Genomic DNA, 19,348 nt, shown 5'->3' on the forward strand with positions numbered 1-19,348 from the left:
AGAACCTGAGTGACTGCCAGATCTGTACAGCACTTCTTTCTTTCTTTTCTTTCTGGACAAGATCTATACGAGATCTTGGAGTGAAAGGAAAAATAAGAATTGCTTGCTTCAAAGAATGTGTATTATATTGTTTGATGATCCTCGTACAGGTTCAAAAGAAATTTTATAGGGTACTACAAGCTACCAGTTCGTATTTTCATGTGATTTTTAATTAAATCAAATATCTGTAACACGAGGGCAGAATTCAAATTTAAATTTCATGTCATTGCAAAAAATAGTTTTAAGGAATAAAGGAAAAATTTTAAAGAGGGATCCTCTGCACAGTAGAAGATTCTTAATCTATACAAAAACAGTAAAACTGACTTAAGATACTGTTGGAAATACTGTATTTAAATGATCTTACCTAGTGCTACTAATTTATTTTTAAATTACAGTCAATAGTTTTTAACTAGAAACACAAAACAAAATCATGCAAACAAAATCAGAGGAACCAGAGTGATGTTTATTAATTTCCAGAAATACATTGTGTTGTAAAGAACTTTTCCTCCACTGTATAAAAGAATTGTTGGTTATTAAGTAACTGTTTCAGCTGTATGTACTGTGAGTTTTCTCATGTTCTGTGGCAGCTATGATAAATTATCCCCAGAAACTAGCTGCATCCAAGCTTGACTTAATGTTGTGCATATTTTCTCGACGTTGTTTGGTATAAACGTTTGCCTCTCCTTTCTGTAGTCGTCGCCTCAGAGCAGACTTCTGCTGTTTCGTCAGCTGGCGTTTTATCTTCCTTTTCACCAGTTCCTACAAATAAACAAACAATTCAGTATCAGAACTTTTTGAAGATCATTTAATACTAAGACATATCATAATGATGCTGTATTTTCAGTACTAACATGAACATGTGGTAGTAGTGAACTTGTCGAGAAGGCCACCATGCACTGAGCAGCTGGTGATCCACACCAGGGTTAACTCGAGTTTGCCCAGGCTTGCCCTGTGCTGGGCTGCACAAATCCCTTGGCCTGAAGCAAACTCAGTCAACTCCTTCCAGCTCCTTGTGACAGAGGAGCCTGCAGGCAGCTTCCGCTTGGTACCAGTGATTACCACTGCTCTGTGGTCTTGCCTTTATCTAACAGAGCAGCAAGAAGTTCTCATAAGAGCATCACCTCTGCTTGACAGTAGAAATAGAGTTGTTTCCTTCTAAGAAGATCATTTAACTATCTCAACTGAGAGAAAGGGGAGAACCTCTGCTACAGACAAGGTCTGCACTGTTGGTATGTGGTTTGGAGTCATGTTCAGGGCTCCAGCATTTGAAGGGGTGTAAGATCGTCTGTGCTATTTTTTTTTTCTTTTAGTGTTAGCTCTAATAAAAAGCATCTTAGGTGATATCTTGCAGGGTTTAAGTGCCTTTCTTACAGGAATCATAATGAACCAGTACTTTTCAGTGCAAAATACGTGCCTTCAACAAAAATGATAATGTCTTGTGCTTGAAGATTTGACAAACATCTTGTAAGTAGAAAAGGGACCAAGAGAGTATTTTATGCCCTACAATAATAACCGGGTTTGCGGCTACATTTTTTTAGCACCTTGATTTTACAATACTTGAATTACAAACGGTCTGAGTACAATTCTAACCGAAAACAACTCTATCACAAGTGCGGCTAAGAGAGCAGCAGTCAGTGATGTGGAATCCCTCCTCTGCTTTTCATCTGCTGTGAGGCACTCTCCCATTACGGTCAGGACTGCCCCCGAGCTCAGTGCAGCAGGGGGGCAGGAGGTGCTCCAGGCAGGCAGCAGCAGTTCCTCTGCGGCCTGTGCAGGGAGAGGCCCCTGGTGGAGCAGGCTGTCCCCCTGCAGCCCACGGGTCCCACACGGAGCAGATCTCCACGCTGCAGCCCCCCCGTGGAGGAGCCCCCGCTGGAGCAGGTGGATGTGGCCTGGAGGAGGCTGCGGCCCATGGAGAGCCCCTGCGGGAGCAGGCCCCGGGCCGGAGCTGCAGCCCGTGGACAGGAGCCCCCGCAGCAGGAGCAGGGGGTCTGGGGGGAGCTGCCGCCCACCCATGGGGGACCCGTGCTGGAGCAGTTTGCTCCAGCACAAAGAGTGATCTTGTCCTTATCACAACTCACGAATATTTTTTATGTCGTCATGTTTTCTCCCCCTTTTTCCACCTGAGGATGGGGCTAAGAGAAGCATGGAGGAGCTAAGGTACCTACTGGTGCGAAATCACCACATGATCTAGTAACATTTCTTTTGTATTTACCCCAATTTCTGTTGCCTTGGTTTTTGTTTATCACACTGTCAGCTCAACTTCAGTGCAGCACATGAAGTAGTAAGTTGGTAGTTAAGTCAGCAACCAGAAAGAATTATTTTGGCAAGTTACACTGTTTAAAAATTGCTGTGACTAATACAACTAAATTAAGGAAACACAAGGTAGTCAATAAATCCAGGTACCCAATCCTGATTTCAGTAGGAATGCTGCAGTAATTACATAGTATTCACCTGAATAGTAGTTTCCTAAGCTTTACCACATGCAGGTTGACTATCAAAAATGTGAATAAAAAGAGTAGTATATGATCTGTCCTTCTTTCCTAGGAAATTTAGCAGAACTCAGTATTTAACCAAGAGCATTTTGGAAATTAAATCTGTGAATGCTCTTTAAAAATAGTCCTGAAGAAATTCCTGTAGAAAGCTGATAAGAACTGGTTTAAACTGGTCCACTGATGTTTTTCTTCTGTTAATAAAACAACTGTCATCCTCTGCTTTTTACAGGCAGAGCTCTGAAAGAAGGCTTCTCTACTTCTCCCACTTTGGTGGACAGATGACTTCCTTCACAGTTCATACAAGGCTTGCTAGAAGAAATTTTGCAATACAAATACCAGATATTTTCACTATGTAAAAATGTAAATTCACAAAATACTACTGCTCAACCACAGCATGCAAGTCTCACTAGTCTCTCCATCATCCTAAGCCTGACTGTAAGCAAAAGGAATAAACAATTTTTTTTTATTATTTAAATTTTTGCATAATTCGCATTGTTTCCTATAATTAAATTACAGCAGTCCCTACAAAGATTTGTACAAGCACAACAAGACATTTTATTTTGTCTGGAATAGCTTATTGTCTGTAACTCATAAGGCTTTCTTTCTGGCACAGTCACCCAGCTATGACTGCACCTACTGCTATTACTACTATTGTTTATACATGCCCATATGAATTCCTTCTGTGTGTTTAATCTGGAAACCTCCTTATGTTTTAATATGTTTCTCCATTGAGAAAGCTGTATAAACAACAGAGAAGTGCTAGAAGCAATAACAGGCATTGGCTCTAAGCAGCTCAGTGGGTCTTACTGCAGTGCCTTTTGTGTTTTTAGTTTTGCAATCACGTTCTTATGTTACAAATAGCTCATCATGCATATCCTTCCTTTAGTTCTAGTATTCAAAACTTCAAATAAGATTTAACAATGGACAGAAACATTTTACTTAGCGTAAGAGCATGTAAATGGAAAGATCACACAAAGTAAATTGACACAGGATGTTATGTGGCTGAATCTCTCGAAAGCTGCTTCTGCTTTTATCTTTCTTTTAGAACAGAATATTAGGTACTTAAATGCCATTTGAATATTTTAACACGTTTGATGTGTCTGCCTACAGAGAAAACACGCATTTGCTAAACAATCAGGAAGGTTTCTACAGTGAGTGACCACTGCTACCACCTACTGGTGTACAGAAATATAATTTCAAATAGAGATCTATAGGAGATTCCAAAAGAAATCCAAAAGAAAACACATTTTGGTTAGCAAACTGAAAGGGAAGAAATATATATTGCGTGGATCAGAAGCCAGGCAATTCCTAGCCGTCATCCTAGCTCTTCTTTACTTCATTTCATAATTCAAGGCTAATTTTTTTTCTCCTTAAGAAGATACAAGGCCATGTCCTCCAGCGAGAACAGGGATGACTAACAAAGTCTCTCTCTTTCCTTCACATGAAGTCCTGTAAAAATGTCTTAGACAACTTGCAAACATGCTGTCCCCTAACACATTTATTTATACATAAAACTGGCCTTTCTTCCATTTAAAATTTAGATACACTTGTTAAAATGTGATAGAGGTAGCCATACTGGATAGTATGCTGAGTAGGGATGAAGAAAGATGTAAAATTCTGCCACAAAGTATTAGTTTGTACAATGCTGAAAAGTCAAATTCATATTGCCAAAGACACTACGACTACAAGGAATTCATATATATGTTTCAGAAATGTGTTAAGAGATGTGTTAGAAAGACAGACGAAAAAAGGCCAAGGTAAATCTTTACTCAAGCATGCACATTTAAAATACAAAAACAATTACTGGGAACAGAATTCATTTCTAGCAACAAAAACGAAATTCAAGTTGCTAAGGCTGGAGTAGAGCTTTTGTGAAAGAGCAAAGAGCAACACATGAAGTACAGCACTGGATATAATTCACTTGTAAACACTTAGAAAGTATCAGACCTATTTTTCTGTGAGCAAGGAACTACAAACCAAAGAGGTACGCAGTAGTAATCAATTAAACACAGTTACTGCTAGAAGATATTTTTACAAATACCTACTAACAGCTACACGGCAAGACAGTATCAGAGTAAACTAGGTAATAATTACCGGTGGAATGGTTGAACAGCTCCCAACACTGCTGGCTGACGTACTTTTAGTTCTTGTTCTGTGCTCCGCAATATGAACCATACTGTCTTCGTTTCTAAAATATGTAAATTAATGTTTTATTCCATTTAGTGAGATAAACATCATTTCCCTTTATGACCACCGTGTTTTAGTCAATTTTTTGAGATATAATCCAAACTGCTAGCAGAACATTTGAGTACTACACAACATTTACATTTGAAATATTAACACTAGTTCAAAAAACACGTTATGACAGGAAGGATTATAGTGCAATAGCCACATGTATACTACACAAAGTAGTGTAAGAAAAAGAAGCTTCAGAACACTAAAAAGATTAATTCAGATTCTGTACACTGCCTAGGCATAGAATTTCATAAAAAAGGAAAAATGCAAAAAGAAAAGAGGGTGTATGAACTTTGTACATGCATTCAGGTACATGGGGGAGCTTGCTAACTATAGTTTGAATTTCATATAAAAAGGAGTTAGCCTAAAGGTAAGCAAGAATTTCCAAGTGTGTCAGTAAAGGCATTAAAAGCCAAATGGTATGACATTCAGTAAAATATATTTGAATAATATATTCCAAAGAGTTTGTTCTTGCTGTTTTCAGCTGAGTGAGGGGCAGAGGCTGAGAAAGAGCATTCTAATTATAAACTTATTCATAGAAGTCACTTAGCAGCAGCAGCATTTTAATATCAACAAATCTTTTACTAACATTATTACCAGAAATAAAGAAAAAAAGGAAGAAAATTTCACCACACCCCTAGACAGTAAATATAAGTATTTACCTGTAAGACATCAATTCCTTATTTAAAGTTGACAAGTCAACCAGATCAGGGCATTCATCTTCGTTGTCCTTACCACTACAGTCCTCTCCTGGACCCGTCTGATTTTCAGCAGCATTTTCAGGTATTCTTTTGTGCTCAGAAAATCCAATTGCACAACTCTCTGCATCTTCACTGGACTTCCAAAGCACAGGCTGCCCTTCAACCTTTTCTAAGGCTGAACTCAACTCTGACATACTCAGTCTTCGTGAATTTTCACTACTTTCAGTGGCTTCAGCATCTTTACTGTGATACAAGTCTTCGGAGGTTCTGCTTTCAGAAACCACTTCATATATGAAGTCTGCACTGTTTTCTTTATCTTGGCCGAGGATGTTGGCGTTACTTTCAGCATCTTCTACAAATTCCCTCTCCTCTGTTGTATGATCATCCTCATCAGAACCCACTGCGTAAAGCAGTTCATCATCTTCCTGCATTTCTTTTGTATAACCACTGGCAGCAATCTCTACGTCAAGAGAACTCTCTCTCCTGAGAGGAACAGAAGTAAGCTTTCTTTTAACATATCAAATCATTATCCTAGATTTTGGATTAAAAATACTATCAAGTTAGACTATAATTACCACGCTATTAACAAAGACAGTATACTCCATTGGAACACAGGCAACACATTACAGTGCCGGGCTTTGGGTAGTTAGCAGAATGTGGCTTGACAGAACCAAACTTTCATTCAAGATGATTCCATCTCCATAATCAGCACTTACTGAAAGTAAACGATTTGATTTTAACAAATATAATACTTAAATTATGCTTGTGCAAACAGAACCATGAAGGATATGTTGACACACACACAGACAATTCCCCTTTGAGAAAGGGCTCAGAGTGGTATAAAACCCTTTAACTGAAGCAGCTTTGCTCTTAAAATACATAAGAAAATAGTTTGCTTCTCAAAAGGGACAAATAACATTAGAAAGAGAACTTTGAGGATGATAATATTTGAAGAGGCAGCCACCACGTGTACTAGCATTTTGAAAATTAAATTTAAAATTGAAAACTAAATTAATACTTGATACACCAGGACTGTTAAATATGGTTTTAAGAGTGAGAGAAACTAATTCTGCGTCACCGTAACACTTATGGCTTTTGGATGGATCTCCTTCCCTTAGCTGCAAGAGGTAAGACAAAGGAGACAGCAGAAGATTTTAAGACGTGCTTCAGCTTTTGGAAACCACTTTTAGTAACTGCCAATGAAGACATGAAGACAATATGAATCCTTTTTACTGTAAGAATGACAAAAATATTTCAAATTGCATAGTTAGGCTCTTTTTCCCCCTCTTCACTTCTCTTAAAAGCATCTCTCAGAGGCATCCATTTTTCTCATAAAACCAACATAACTACCATAACATGGGGGAACTAAGAGTCAGCTGGCATTTTTTACCTGATATCTTGGAATGATGGAAAGAGCTCACTCTCGTAGTTGAAGCGTTTCTTAAAGAACTCCTTAATGCAGTTAACATCTCTGTCAAAATACCTGTTTAAAAAATACAGAACTGTACAAATGCAATAATCAAGGTAATCAAGTCTATTGGTATGACAAACTTTTACTCTGCATTTCTTGTCTTTTATTTGAAAATTAACAACCATCAGTGATCCCATGTGAAAAAGCATACGTATAGGTATACAAACATAAATACAGATTATTTCTATTAATTTCTTAACTGAAAGAAATAATTTTATCTGAGAAGCAAATAATTACAAATTTATCCTAAGGAGTTTTCCACTCATTCATAAAACAAGCAGCATTTGTAATGTACAGTGAAAACATTAGAATTTGAAGCAGGCGTATGAAATCACATCATGGTTGAGTATTTGTTGGCATCAGCACTTAACTGATTTATTTTGCATTTTGCATACATCCTTAACTTTGTACATACCATTCAGCATTTGGATGTGATGTTGATACCATCTGAGGGAAATCAATCATAGTGACATGATCATCATTATCCAGTATGAGATTAAATTCATTGAAATCCCCATGAATCAAACCATGATTGCCAAGTTTTACAATTAGATCCATTAATTCACTGTAGACAGCAGCAGGGTCTTCTATTTGGTGTACTTGGCATCTGGAAAGTTAAATAAAGAAGAAAATCTCCTGAACCCTGAAGGAATTAATTTAAAAATATAGACAAGGCATATGAGTTACAGCTGACAGAATGACAGGGTAATTTGAGTCATCAGGGTTCTCCAGAAGTTACTAGTCCAATGCTCTGCTCACAGCTGGGTCAATTCTAAGATTAGATGAGACTAATCAGAGCATTCCCAATGAGGGCTCGGAAGTTTCCAGGGATGGAGACATACTGTGCAACCTCTGCCACACTGCCTCACTGTCCTCATGGGGAGAAACCTTCTCCTATCTCCAGGCTAAATCTCTCATTTTAACTAAAGCCCTTTGTCTCTTGTCCTCCTACCACGCATGATGGTTATGCTGCCTAATTTAAATAATAGATCCGCAAATGTTTATGTCTGGATTGTTCTAGGTAACAGGTCTTCCTGTATTCAAATACCTCACAAAAAAACATATTTTCAAGACTAAGTTGGTGGTGAGGAAAAGCCAAAAAAAAAAAAAAGCTTAAAGCACTCCAGAATATACACCAGTAAAAGCAAAGTATATATTTTGCCCCAGAAGTGGGCAAAATACACGTCACCTTATTTTTACAAGCAGAGTAAATAGGCAGCTGTCTCATTATACCAGGAACTGTCAAGAAGAAGCCATCATTTACAGCTATTTTGTGGTATATTTTGGCCTGAATGCAACACTACAGTGTTATGAGAATATATCAGTTGCACATACTAACAGAAAGCACAAGGGAATTCTAGCAGCTCTGTAATAGGCTGCTATTGAATATTTTAATATTGATAGCAAAATTAATTGGTGACATTTCTTATAGCCAGAGGTCTGTATCATAAACTGTATCCCTTGTTCTTTGAATTTGGAAGTGATCTAAACTGGTATCTTCTGAGATGTTGATCATCTGAGATAATTCTCATCTAGTACAGCATCTCCTTCAGGTTAAAACTGCAGAACAGGGAGAGCATGGCAAACCTCCCCTGCAGATGCCCACATGTAACTTTAAAGCTTTCTGTCTACAGGACAGATGTGGAACTATTTAACAAACAAAGGTGGGGAAACAGGATAAGTCTTAAAAGGCTCTTCTTCAATGTAACTCTTCAACTGTACACTTTGGGATTAATTACACTGAACCTTTGTTATTGTACATGATACAGAGTATCAAATAGGTATTTTGCATTCTGCTATGGAAACAAAACAAAACATTCACATATAAAATTCAACGTTTTTTCATGTTTCTGGGTGTTGAACAACCGAAGAAAAGTAATCTTCCTTGAACAAAAAACAGAGTGTACATGGTGTTCAATACACACAAATTTTAAAAAAAAAACAACACAGAAGTTCTAGAATGGCAAGTTCTGATCTTTCCTGAAACTTTACCACATCATGGATCATGAACTGGGGCTCAGAACATGAAGGATATACAACTCAATACTGAATATCACCACTAACATATAGAACATACATTTCTGTGTAGAAAATGGTTGTAGCACTAACCTCTGTATCACATCGCTCTTTTCTATGTATTTGTACTTAAAAAAATTAAGTCCGTTTCACCAGTCTCTTTGGACAAAAAAAAATATCATTTTAATTTTCCTTCTCTCACCAATTTCTCCAAATATAATGAGGCAGAACCCTAGCCATCGTGGGCCTGACAGCTTTACTCAGCATGGTCAGAATTGACTCATACGATAAGGAAAAATGCCCTCCCTGCTGCCTTACTGAACCTATCATTGCTAGGGTTTCTGTAAAACAGAGACTTCAAGCTTCTAAACTTACAAAGGGTAGCCATCAAGGAGTTCCATAACAACTGCATGCCTGTTGTAGTCTACAGGTTTTGGAACAGGAAATTCTCTGTCATACAAAGCCTGGAAAAAGACAACATATTGAAAAAATAAAAGATAACCATTAAGAAAACATTACATACGTGACAAACTACAAATCTAAGATAAGCAGCATCATTGTGGAAGCAGCATCCTACAGATTATTCAAGTGCTAACTGTAAAAATCAAATCGTGTGCTTAAGAAGGAAGAGCAATCTGAACTTTCACTACTAAATATGCTTCTGTATTTTCCAGAGTTTAGTTATCCTGCATGTGGCAGGAAAACACAATGGAATAGAAAAACAGCAGAATCGTATCTGGTCTGTTAGCTTAAGAAACCACCAGCAGATAATTGGGAATAGGGTGTTAGAAAAAGGTTCCACAGTTCTTGTAAATACAGTTTGGCCTGGTCAGGTAATCCACACTCAGCTTCAGTAAGGCAGAAGTTTCTTCTTAAATATTAATATCCAGTATTACACTACATTAAAGATTAACTAAAGGTAGGCCATAGTATTTTGTAGCTCTGTTAGCTTGCTCTAACCATATTTACCAAATCATTCACTTGATTCATAGAATGGCTCAGGTTGGAAGTAACCATAAAGACCACCTGGTTCCACCCCTTCTGCCATGGGCAGGGACACCTCCACTAGACCAGGCTGCTTAAAGCCCCATCCAACCTGGCCGCGAACACCTCCAGGGACGGGGCATCCACAGCTTCTCTGGGCAGCCTGTGCCAGTGCCTCACCACCCTGAGCAAAGAATTTCCTCCTAATATCTAGTCTAAATCTACCATTATTTTAGTTTAAAACTGTTACTCCTTGTCCTGTCACAACACTCCCTGAAAAAGAGTCCCTCCCCAGCTTTCCAGTAGGCCCCCTTTAAGTACTGCAGGCCGCTATTAGCATTCCCTTAAGCCTTCTCTTCTCCAAGCTAAATAACCCCAACTCTCAGCCTTTCTTCACAGGTGAGGTGCTCCACCCCTCTGATCATCCTTGTAGCCCTCCTCCGGACCTGCTCTAACAGCCCCACGTGCTTCTTGTGCTGGGGGCCCCAGACCCGGATGCAGCACTCCAAGTGGGGCCTCACAAGGACAAAGCAGAGGGAGACAATCCCCTCCCTCCACCTGCTGGCCACACCTCTGTTGATGCAGCCCAGGATGCAGTTGGCCTTCTGGGCTGCAAGCACACACTGCTGGCTCATGTCGAGCTTTTCATCCACCAGAACTCCCAAGTCTTTCTCTGCAGGGCTGCTCTCAGTGAGCTCTCCTCCCAGTTTGAAACTCACTGCTTACAGCCCTAACAAATACTCTGTAATTATGTTTGTGGAAGTAATCTAAATTGACAAGACTAAAATACCGCTAGATATTTCACGAATTTTCCCTAGCATATAGGAATGTTCTTCATTGCTTTTCTAAGACAAGGTTAAGTGAAATGACGCTAGTTTATTCACTGCCTTTATTAAGATTCAGATGACTGGACAGCTTCACCTGAAATTTCATGGAAATTGCTTCAGTTCCATATGACTTCCATGGCAAAGTTTGATTTAATCACTTGAAAGTATACAAGATACATTAGCACTGTCATTCTCTGAAATGCAAAATTTAAGTCCACTAGAAAAAAAAAAAAGCATAAATCCTACCAGTATTGCAAATACGAAGTGATGAGAAGATAATCTGAGAAGTACGTTCCAGTCTATCACATCCTTGTTAATATGGTGCAAACAACTACCTACCTTCATGTAGGCAAACTCCTTCATGGCTGCTAGCCGAGATAAATACAGCCATGACATTTTGTGTCTGTGCTTATGGTAGTCACGCTTATTTTTCAGGCTGCGAAAGGAAGTTCTTCCAAGCCTGTGCAGTTTCATTGCAAACTGCTGCTCATCTTCATTTGCAACAATATAAATATCTACGAGAGAAAACAGCAGCATAGATCTGATAAATAAATGGTATCTGACAGGTATATAATGAAACAGTGCAGTGAGAAATCTTACTTGACTTCTCAGAACTGCTATTTCTGGAATGGCAACTACACTTCTTCTAACAGAAAAGACAACTAAACTTGTATATTATACATTAAAGATCCAAACAAGTAGAAATTATTGTTGAAGATATGCTGCTCCATTAGTAGAAATATCAATCTGATCTGAAACGTCTTCAGACTAGGAGATAAGAAGTAACCGAAATGAAGAACTGAGATGATTCAAGTTCTCTGACTTACCGTTCCTATACTCAGGATAGACCGGTATTTCTCCAGACTACCTGTAAAGCACAGACCAAATAAAAGCTCCCCCAAAAGGGAAACACAGGGCAAATGCTGAACTCCAGTGGTTTTAATAACTCACTGGAAAAGACCTCCTTCTTTTGACTGGACAGAAAACTCAAAGGACCTCTTACTTCAAGCAGCGTTAGCAATTAGCTAATGTTTCATTCCTACTATTTGTCCTCAGTAATCCTCTGCTCATTTTTTTAATGACAAAAGACATGCTGTGCCAAATTACAATCAACATATGAGCACGAGAAAACAAGATAGCACTCCAACAGTTTGGACTGCATATTACTTTTTTTTTTTTTAGGTGGGATGAAAAATCTGATGTTAATCTTTTTGACAAAAGGCTTCAAAATTCTTCGCAAGGCATGAGACAACTGTCACCTCTCTGCAAAATACCTTTTAAGGAATCATCCAAGAATTGTACGAAACGGTCAGAGTAGAACAACGCTTGCGGAAAAATTCAAATGCAGTCAAAAGACTCGCACAGAACTCCAAGTGACCCATAAATTTTGGGGTTTGACAGATTAACTGATATGACTATCCAAAGGGAAATTCACCCAGTTTCCAACAAAACATTAGCAAAAATACAGACATGTTTCCTCTAAAAAAATTAAATACTGAAAACATTTTTTTAATTACCTGATTCTTTGCCAACACCCATCTGGTTTCCAACAGAACTGATGACTTGCCGGGAAGACAGAGTTCTCAAGGCAAGGTAATCATATCCTGCATTAGTTAACCGATAGCCCTGGACCGCTAGATAAAAATAAATCACACAACATTTAATTCCATATTATGGATACATTTCTTTTAAAAGAACTTCTCGTTTTGGTCTCTCTTCTTTTTTCTGCTTATGCTACACAGTACCCAAATAGTATTTTTGCTGTCGGCTAGCATCAACCCAACTTGACAGTAAGTTTAAATTCCTGCATGCCTTATGAAAATTAACTGGATAAAAGGTAGACATTTTGTTAACCCCTTGCTAACGCAAGCAATGACAATACTTCAAATAACATGGGATTACTCTGAAGGATGATTACTTAGGAGACACTGCAAGAATTCAGGATTGTTTTAAAGACCTAAACCAAGCCTTAATGCTCTGAAAAATGGAGACTAAAAGGAGATGAATTTCATGAAGACTCCCACATTATGCTTGCAAAGCCAGATGGAAGTGTAACACTGAAGGAAATCCAACACTACTAACACAATGGGACAGAATAAGTACTAATTTAGTGGTTGTTTCTGACTCGGTGAAGGTATAAGGCTTTTGCAATCTGTTCCAGTTTGTCTGCTATAAGACTGTAACACATTCGGCTTGATTCCCACATGAACTTGAACATTATATTAGCTAACAATTATTTATTTTTTCCATTAATTTGTTGACTGAGCAAAAAATCCTTAACTGTTCCTTTCTTTTTGGCTTGGCATCTTTATTGGCACCAGCAGTTCAGAAATCAGCAACACCATTTGTTGCTGAAAGAATTCACATTCCCAAGCTAGGCCCAAGACAAGATGAGGCTAGCAAATGCTCTGGATACTTGAACGTACCAAGCTATAATACTTCTGCCAAGCTAAGCTATAATACTTCCGCCAAGCTATGGTGCTGAAAAATTGGGAGGAACAAGAGAAGGATCCCAACGCAAAAACCAAACTCACTTTTAGTCCGTTCGTAAGCCAGGAGCTTGTGCTTCACCAGCTCTCTCAGAATCTTGTTACAGCCGCCGTGCTTCAGGCTGGCGATGGGCGCGACCAAGCTGGCAGGAACTATCTCGTGGTTCTTCATGCCCATTTCCACCTAGCAGGGCAAGCGAACAACGGATCAGTTAGCTCAGGAGGGGAGCTCACGGGTGGCACAGCGCCAGATCATCCCAGAGACTGAGCTTATCGCCTCCCCCCGGGGCTTGGCTTGGCTTGGCTTGGCTTCCCTTCCCCTTCCCCTTCCCCTTCCCCTTCCCTCCTCACCGCGGTGAGCACCCTGAAGTGCTGCCCGCTCAGGTACCGCAGCACGGCCACGTTCAGCTTCCCCATGGCGGCCGCACCCTCGGCGCAGGTCTGACGGGCCTCACGCGCACACACCGCGCATGCGCATCCCCCCCGCCCTTTGCTCCGCCCGGACCGGCGGAGCCTGTTTGGGGTCCTGGCAGCTGCATATAGACGCGTGTCCTCGGATGGATCTCCGCATACTGAGCTGGTAACGAGGTCACTAACGACTCAAAATCGAGAGAGGTTAAGTCTCTACCCCTTGGTAATGGCTTAACCCCTCGCTCTACTCTAAAGGAGTTAATTGCGTTGCGTGTGCATCTGCCCAGACCGACTCCAGTGGGAACACCACCCACGGCACGAACCATCGAGAGAACTGCCCCCGGCTGCAACTGCGCCTGCGCGGCGCCCGGCCACAGCCATGGGGCTGTGTGGGGGGAGGCTCCCAGTGCGCCTGCGCCTGGCAGCCCCGCTCAGTGCGCACGCAGAGGGGAGCGGGGGCGGGCCGGTTCGAGCCCCGGAGGATGCGGGTTCCAGTCCCGGGAGCGGCGTGTTCGAGCGCCAGGAGCCGCCGGTTCGAATCCCGGGGGCGGACACAGGCCGTGAAGTGCGGCTTTGCTGTGGAATTCCGTTATTGTCATAAGTAATACTGGGACCTAATGAGGTGGAAATACAGCTGCAGCTATTCCATCTGTGTGTTGTTAGGTGGCAATACTTGGAACCAAATCATGTCTAACTTGCAGTGTGATGTTGCTCACAGAGGCTGTTTTTTTGATATATTTTATCAAGGTTAAGTCTGTCTGCACCAGTTAATGTGAAAATGCCCAGCAATGTTTCTGAGGGCTCTCAAAATTTGTTTCTTACATTACAGTTCAAATATACCACCTACTGAGGAATCTTTATGTGCTTTCATAAATATGATACCTATGTTTGTATTTCAGAAAGAATCCCATTTACCCCGGATGGTTTAGGGCAGCACCCCAGGCTGTGCAATTTATGGCCCTGAGGCTGGTGACATCTGTCTCTCTCTCTACACAGACAGCCTCTGCTGTCTTGCCCATCAGTAGTCCCTTCAGATAGGGCACTACAGCTGCCTGGTACTGAGCCACCTTGCTTTCCCCAAGCCTGCCCAGGGAAAGGCGGAGGACCACCTTCTGTCATTTTCAAAGTATTTGTGGTTAGCGTGCTTAGCAGTGGGCAGTTTGACCTCTGATGGCTCCTGACAACTTCCAGTTCAAAATATTATGTGTGGTTTTAAATAATACTAAGGAGCCACGGAGGACGATCACGAAGAATGCTAAATACACCACCACTTAAGAGAGTCCAAAACTAGCCTAGATGTTATTGTAAATCCTATGTAGCATGATCCCCTAAAAACTGTCATAGTAAGTATCAGCAGATGAAGTCTTTGCACATGCATAAGTGACCTGTATATAAATGAGTCTTCAGGTAATAACTACATTAGTTTACTTTACCAAGCTTTTTTTTTTTTTTTTTTTTTTTTCTTAAAAAAAAAAAAAAGACCCAAAAGCTGTTCGCTGGGGGTGATTCTCACCCTCTGCTCTGCTCTCGTGAGACCCCACCTGGAGCACTGTATTCAGCTCTGGGGCCCCCAGCACAAGAAGGACATGGACGTATTGGAACAGGTCCAACAGAGGACCATGAGGATGATCAGGGGTCTGGAGCACCTCCCCTCCGAAGACAGAGAGAGCTGGGGCTGTTCAGCCTGAAGAAGAGAACGTTATGGTGATACTTTATTGTGACCTTTCAATACATAAAGGGGGGGTTATAAGAACGACAGAGAAACGCTTTTTACAGGAGTGTGACTAAGAAGACAGGGTTTTAAATTGAGGGTAGATTTAGACTGGATATAAGGATGAAATTTTTCACAATGACAGGTGGTGAGACATGGGAACAGGTTGCCATGAGAAGTTGTGGGTACCTCATCACTGGAAGTCAAACTGGATGCAGCTTTTAGCAACCTGATCTTAGTGAAAGATAGCCCTGCCCATAGGAGAGGGTTGGACTAGATGATCCTTATGTGCCCCTTCCAACCCAATCCCTTATATGATGCCACGAAATAATTAATCAGCTTTTGTTCTGTACCTATATTTACTGGAACAGAACTATTTGTTCAGGGCAGTTCTTGATTCATTCTTTTTTTTTTTTTTCAAAGACTTTTTGCTGCTTGCTAGATCTGTATTTGTTACTGTGCCTTTGTGCCACCTTGCATGCAGGTCGTTTTTGCCAGCATGCAGATGGACAGAGCTGTCAGCTAAAAGGTTTTTAGTGCCTTACAGTGCTCAGGTGTAGAGTCAGGACTGCTTGGTAACTGATGATGCATATGCTGCTACGTGTGTTGGAGGCTGCAGCCTGTGAACCGCTGCCTCTGGGGGGCGGTTGTGTTTTAGATAAAAGTAGACAAAACTGAAGTGTTTTTTGGTGGTGGTTGTTTTTTCCCCCTCCCTCCTGCAAGATGGCATGGCAGAGAAATTATTTTCTGGTTTTTCATGTAGGTCCTCATGTAGTCCTTCAATAAGGAGTCTATTAGGACTAGTCTATAAGGACTAATTAGTCTATAAGGACTAATCTGTATGTTGGACATCCAACCATTCTCAGTGTTTTAAGCTATTACTCTGTGAAACACAGAGTGTAATTAGGAGTTATTTAACTACATCAGTTTTCTCAATTTTGGTAGTACACTTCCGGGAAAACATTAAAAGAGATGCATAAGAGATGAAATACTTGTTAGCCAGTTAATGTGAATAATGTACTTGGCTTAAATGTGTAGTTCATTTGTTTGTTTGTTTGTTTGTTTTTACTTTGTCCATGTTCTCACGTGACGTGATAAAGAGTGACATATCCTGAATTGCTGTCTGGTGTATTTTGAGCAAGGTTTTCTAGCAGCCTTGGAAGATAAGGTAATTCTATAAAATATTTCTGCTAGAAACACGAGGAATATGTGACTGCAACGTGAGTATCCAAATGAGGTAACTCAATGCAAAAAAAGGGGGATGTTAATTCCCTGTATAATTAGCTAATTAAGAGGCTGGCTCTTTCAATACATGCATAATATAGTGGACAGTAAAACTATCCAGCATATTCTTGGCTCTTAACAAGGAATAGTAACAAAAAATGTCCTCCATTCTGTCTCATGTAGGAGCTACTGCCACTTTTGTTTGGGTTTCCAATTTGCAACAGATCTCACTATATAATCTTAATAAAGCATCTCTTTTTTTGCATCCTGGACGTGCAAGGAAGCGTCTGGAAAGTTGAATTTGTGAAATTAGATCTTAAATTTCAGCATGAACAGACGAACAGTAAAAAAAAAAAAAAAAAAAAGGAAAGCGCTTAAAATTTGATGTGATCTTAAAGTCAGAAGTTTAACCATGAAACTTCTCTGGAAGTCTGTACTGGTGTAACTATTAATAAGCACTGTAAAAAATACGGTTATTTTTGACTGGTCAGTATACTTCTAAGGACCTGGCTGACATCATGAAGAATACACATAATACATTCCATTTTTTATATTTTTAAGCATTATAGCTTTCACCCATTTTATATGCACGCGTGTATATGTGTATGTACATGAATGATCATTGTGGTGTCAGAAAAAACTCAATGTTTATGAAATTTTTCTAATGAATAGCAGAATCCATGCCAAGTGTACAAATGCTGCACATTCTGTTCTGCAAGGAGTTCTATAAATCCCCAAAAGCTGTAGTTTAATGTAAGGTTTGAACAGTGCAGTTCATATAGTGGGCTCTTTCATAGTGGTTTTAGGAAACTACTGTTCTCAAGATAGATATGAATGCTTAGCAATTTTATTGCTTCAGGTGTTCCGTTTCAAATGAAAATTAGTAATAACCCTAAAGGGAATAGATTGTGGTAGTGTTACAGTTTATAGTTTAGGTAACTGCTAAGGTGTCTGAATTAGTAAAAAAAAAAAGAAAAAAGAAAAAAAAAAGTAATTACTGTATGTATAAGGAGCCCACAGTGGTGGCTTTATGTTACCTACATGTTTATACCTGGAATTTTAGATATTTTAGATCAGCGTTTGGCACTTGTCAAGGAAGTGTTTAGTCACTTCATGAGCCTTAGTTGGTGGTCAGACAGCTCCTTTTGCATTAGACTTGTAGCTTGTCTGATGCGTGTGAGGTCTAGCTGGGGTCTGTTCCCCCATCACAGCTGAAAACAGCCTCCTGAAGGCTGTAAAGCAGGGTAGTGGATATTTTCAGAGTGGATAATATGGGAACTTTTCAGCTTTAATTCAATGATATGGAATGTTTAACACTTAAGTCTTTCCTAAAATACTTACTAACTAAGCTTTTCAGATTCTTTTATTTGTTAAAAACTATAGGGCTTGCAAAGCACACCATTATTTTAATGCTCATGTTGAGTAGTATGTGAAGCTTAGTGCTCGTGCAGTACATTAGTGAGGTTTCTTTCCACACATGCAGGCTTCTCAGCTCTGCCTCATCGTGGTGGTACTGCTCTCAGTAGTAGAGATAAAGTCCGAAAGGTTGGCTCGTTTTCTAAGCTAGTTAAGTTTCTTGTGTTTGATGAGAGACTTCCAACAAGTTCTACACACAGTAGTGTGTTTTTTAAACATTAAACATTTAACATTAAATGCAGTCTTACTCTTGCAGGTAACAGTCCCTTTGTGCAGCTTCCTGCAGACTGTGGTGTGTGGCAGTCAGAGCTAAGTACAAGTTGATGCCATGCAGTAAAATTGTATGTATGCCATTGGCAGTTTTTCTGACTAGTTTCTAAGGTTCTGTAAGCCAAATTCTGTAATCATCAATCATCTGGTTGTTTGCATATGTCTTAAGGAGGGTGGTCATTTTTCTTTGTCATTGCTATAACTGCTTAGTTTTCTAAAAAGGAAGGAAGGACAGTGAGCTTTTTTTAAAAAAAATAATTTAATTTTATTTTTAATTTGAATTGCTGTCCAGCCAGAGACATGGGTGCAGAGGGAGTTAGTCTGTCAGATGCCATTTAGAGAGCTCTGGTACATAAATTAAAGTGGAGAGATCAGAATGAGCCTCAATATTACTTCATTTATGTGATCACAGTGTGGGGAGAATTGAGACTTTGAAGCTAGTTTGTCTTTGCTCAGATTGTGAATAAAACCATGAGAAGAAAAGGAGTAGAGCTCTCTCCTGGACAGAGAAAACTGGCAGACTGTGACAGAGCGAGAACTCTCAAAACCATTCTATCAAACCTCAAACTGGGACCTGTCATTTTCTGGTTTGCCAGTTCCCTGCCAGCCCACCTATTAGGTCATTAGAGATCGGAGGTAAGGCTCAAAATAAGTTCCATTCTAGGCCCTGGGTAGACTACCGGAGGGGCAATGTCTAGCATCAAATGAACCTAGCTGCTCATTTTTGAAGCAGTAAGGACCTAGTGTCAGAAACTGGTTTTGTTATTTGAGCAATGTTCTACTGACTGCATATGATTGACTCCAAGCCTGGACAGATATTCTCTCTGCTTGGATACTTCTTCTACTGGAGCAAAACAATCAATTTACGCTGTCATACTTATCAATTTTTATCTTTCCCCATCCTGACTGTAGGTTGCATTTTAGTTTCCCAATTTATTCCCTGATTTTTATTTTTATTTTTGTACCATCTCATTAATATATGTAGATGACACTGCTTACAAGTTGGGCTGCATCCGGAAATGCAAACCAAAGTGCTATAGATAGCATGAATGTAGGAAA

The 19,348-nt window shown here is 39.9% G+C and overlaps 1 protein-coding gene across 5 annotated transcripts; it reads right to left on the reverse strand.

Annotated features, from left to right (window-relative positions):
* Positions 1-484: 484 nt before the first annotated feature.
* RIOK2 (RIO kinase 2) lies at positions 485-13,759 on the reverse strand. 5 transcript variants are annotated; one of them, XM_040541365.1, is made up of 11 exons: positions 13,621-13,753; positions 13,567-13,571; positions 13,303-13,446; positions 12,286-12,402; positions 11,015-11,283; positions 9,333-9,421; positions 7,357-7,548; positions 6,861-6,953; positions 5,432-5,953; positions 4,629-4,722; positions 485-798 (listed from the first exon to the last, which is right to left on the reverse strand). In XM_040541365.1, the coding sequence occupies exons 3-11, from the start codon at positions 13,433-13,435 to the stop codon at positions 637-639; spliced, it is 1,671 nt and encodes a 556-aa protein (XP_040397299.1). In that variant the 5' UTR covers positions 13,436-13,446; positions 13,567-13,571; positions 13,621-13,753; the 3' UTR covers positions 485-636. The 5 variants fall into 5 exon arrangements, with proteins under 5 accessions (XP_040397299.1, XP_040397298.1, XP_040397301.1 ...); XM_040541364.1 differs by lacking the exon at positions 13,567-13,571 and having other exon boundaries at positions 12,286-12,399; positions 13,303-13,441; positions 13,609-13,759; XM_040541367.1 differs by lacking the exon at positions 13,567-13,571 and having other exon boundaries at positions 11,108-11,283; positions 13,303-13,441; positions 13,609-13,759.
* Positions 13,760-19,348: the final 5,589 nt, after the last annotated feature.

Source organism: Cygnus olor, chromosome Z, assembly GCF_009769625.2.
Source record: "Cygnus olor isolate bCygOlo1 chromosome Z, bCygOlo1.pri.v2, whole genome shotgun sequence".
NCBI lineage: Eukaryota > Metazoa > Chordata > Aves > Anseriformes > Anatidae > Cygnus > Cygnus olor.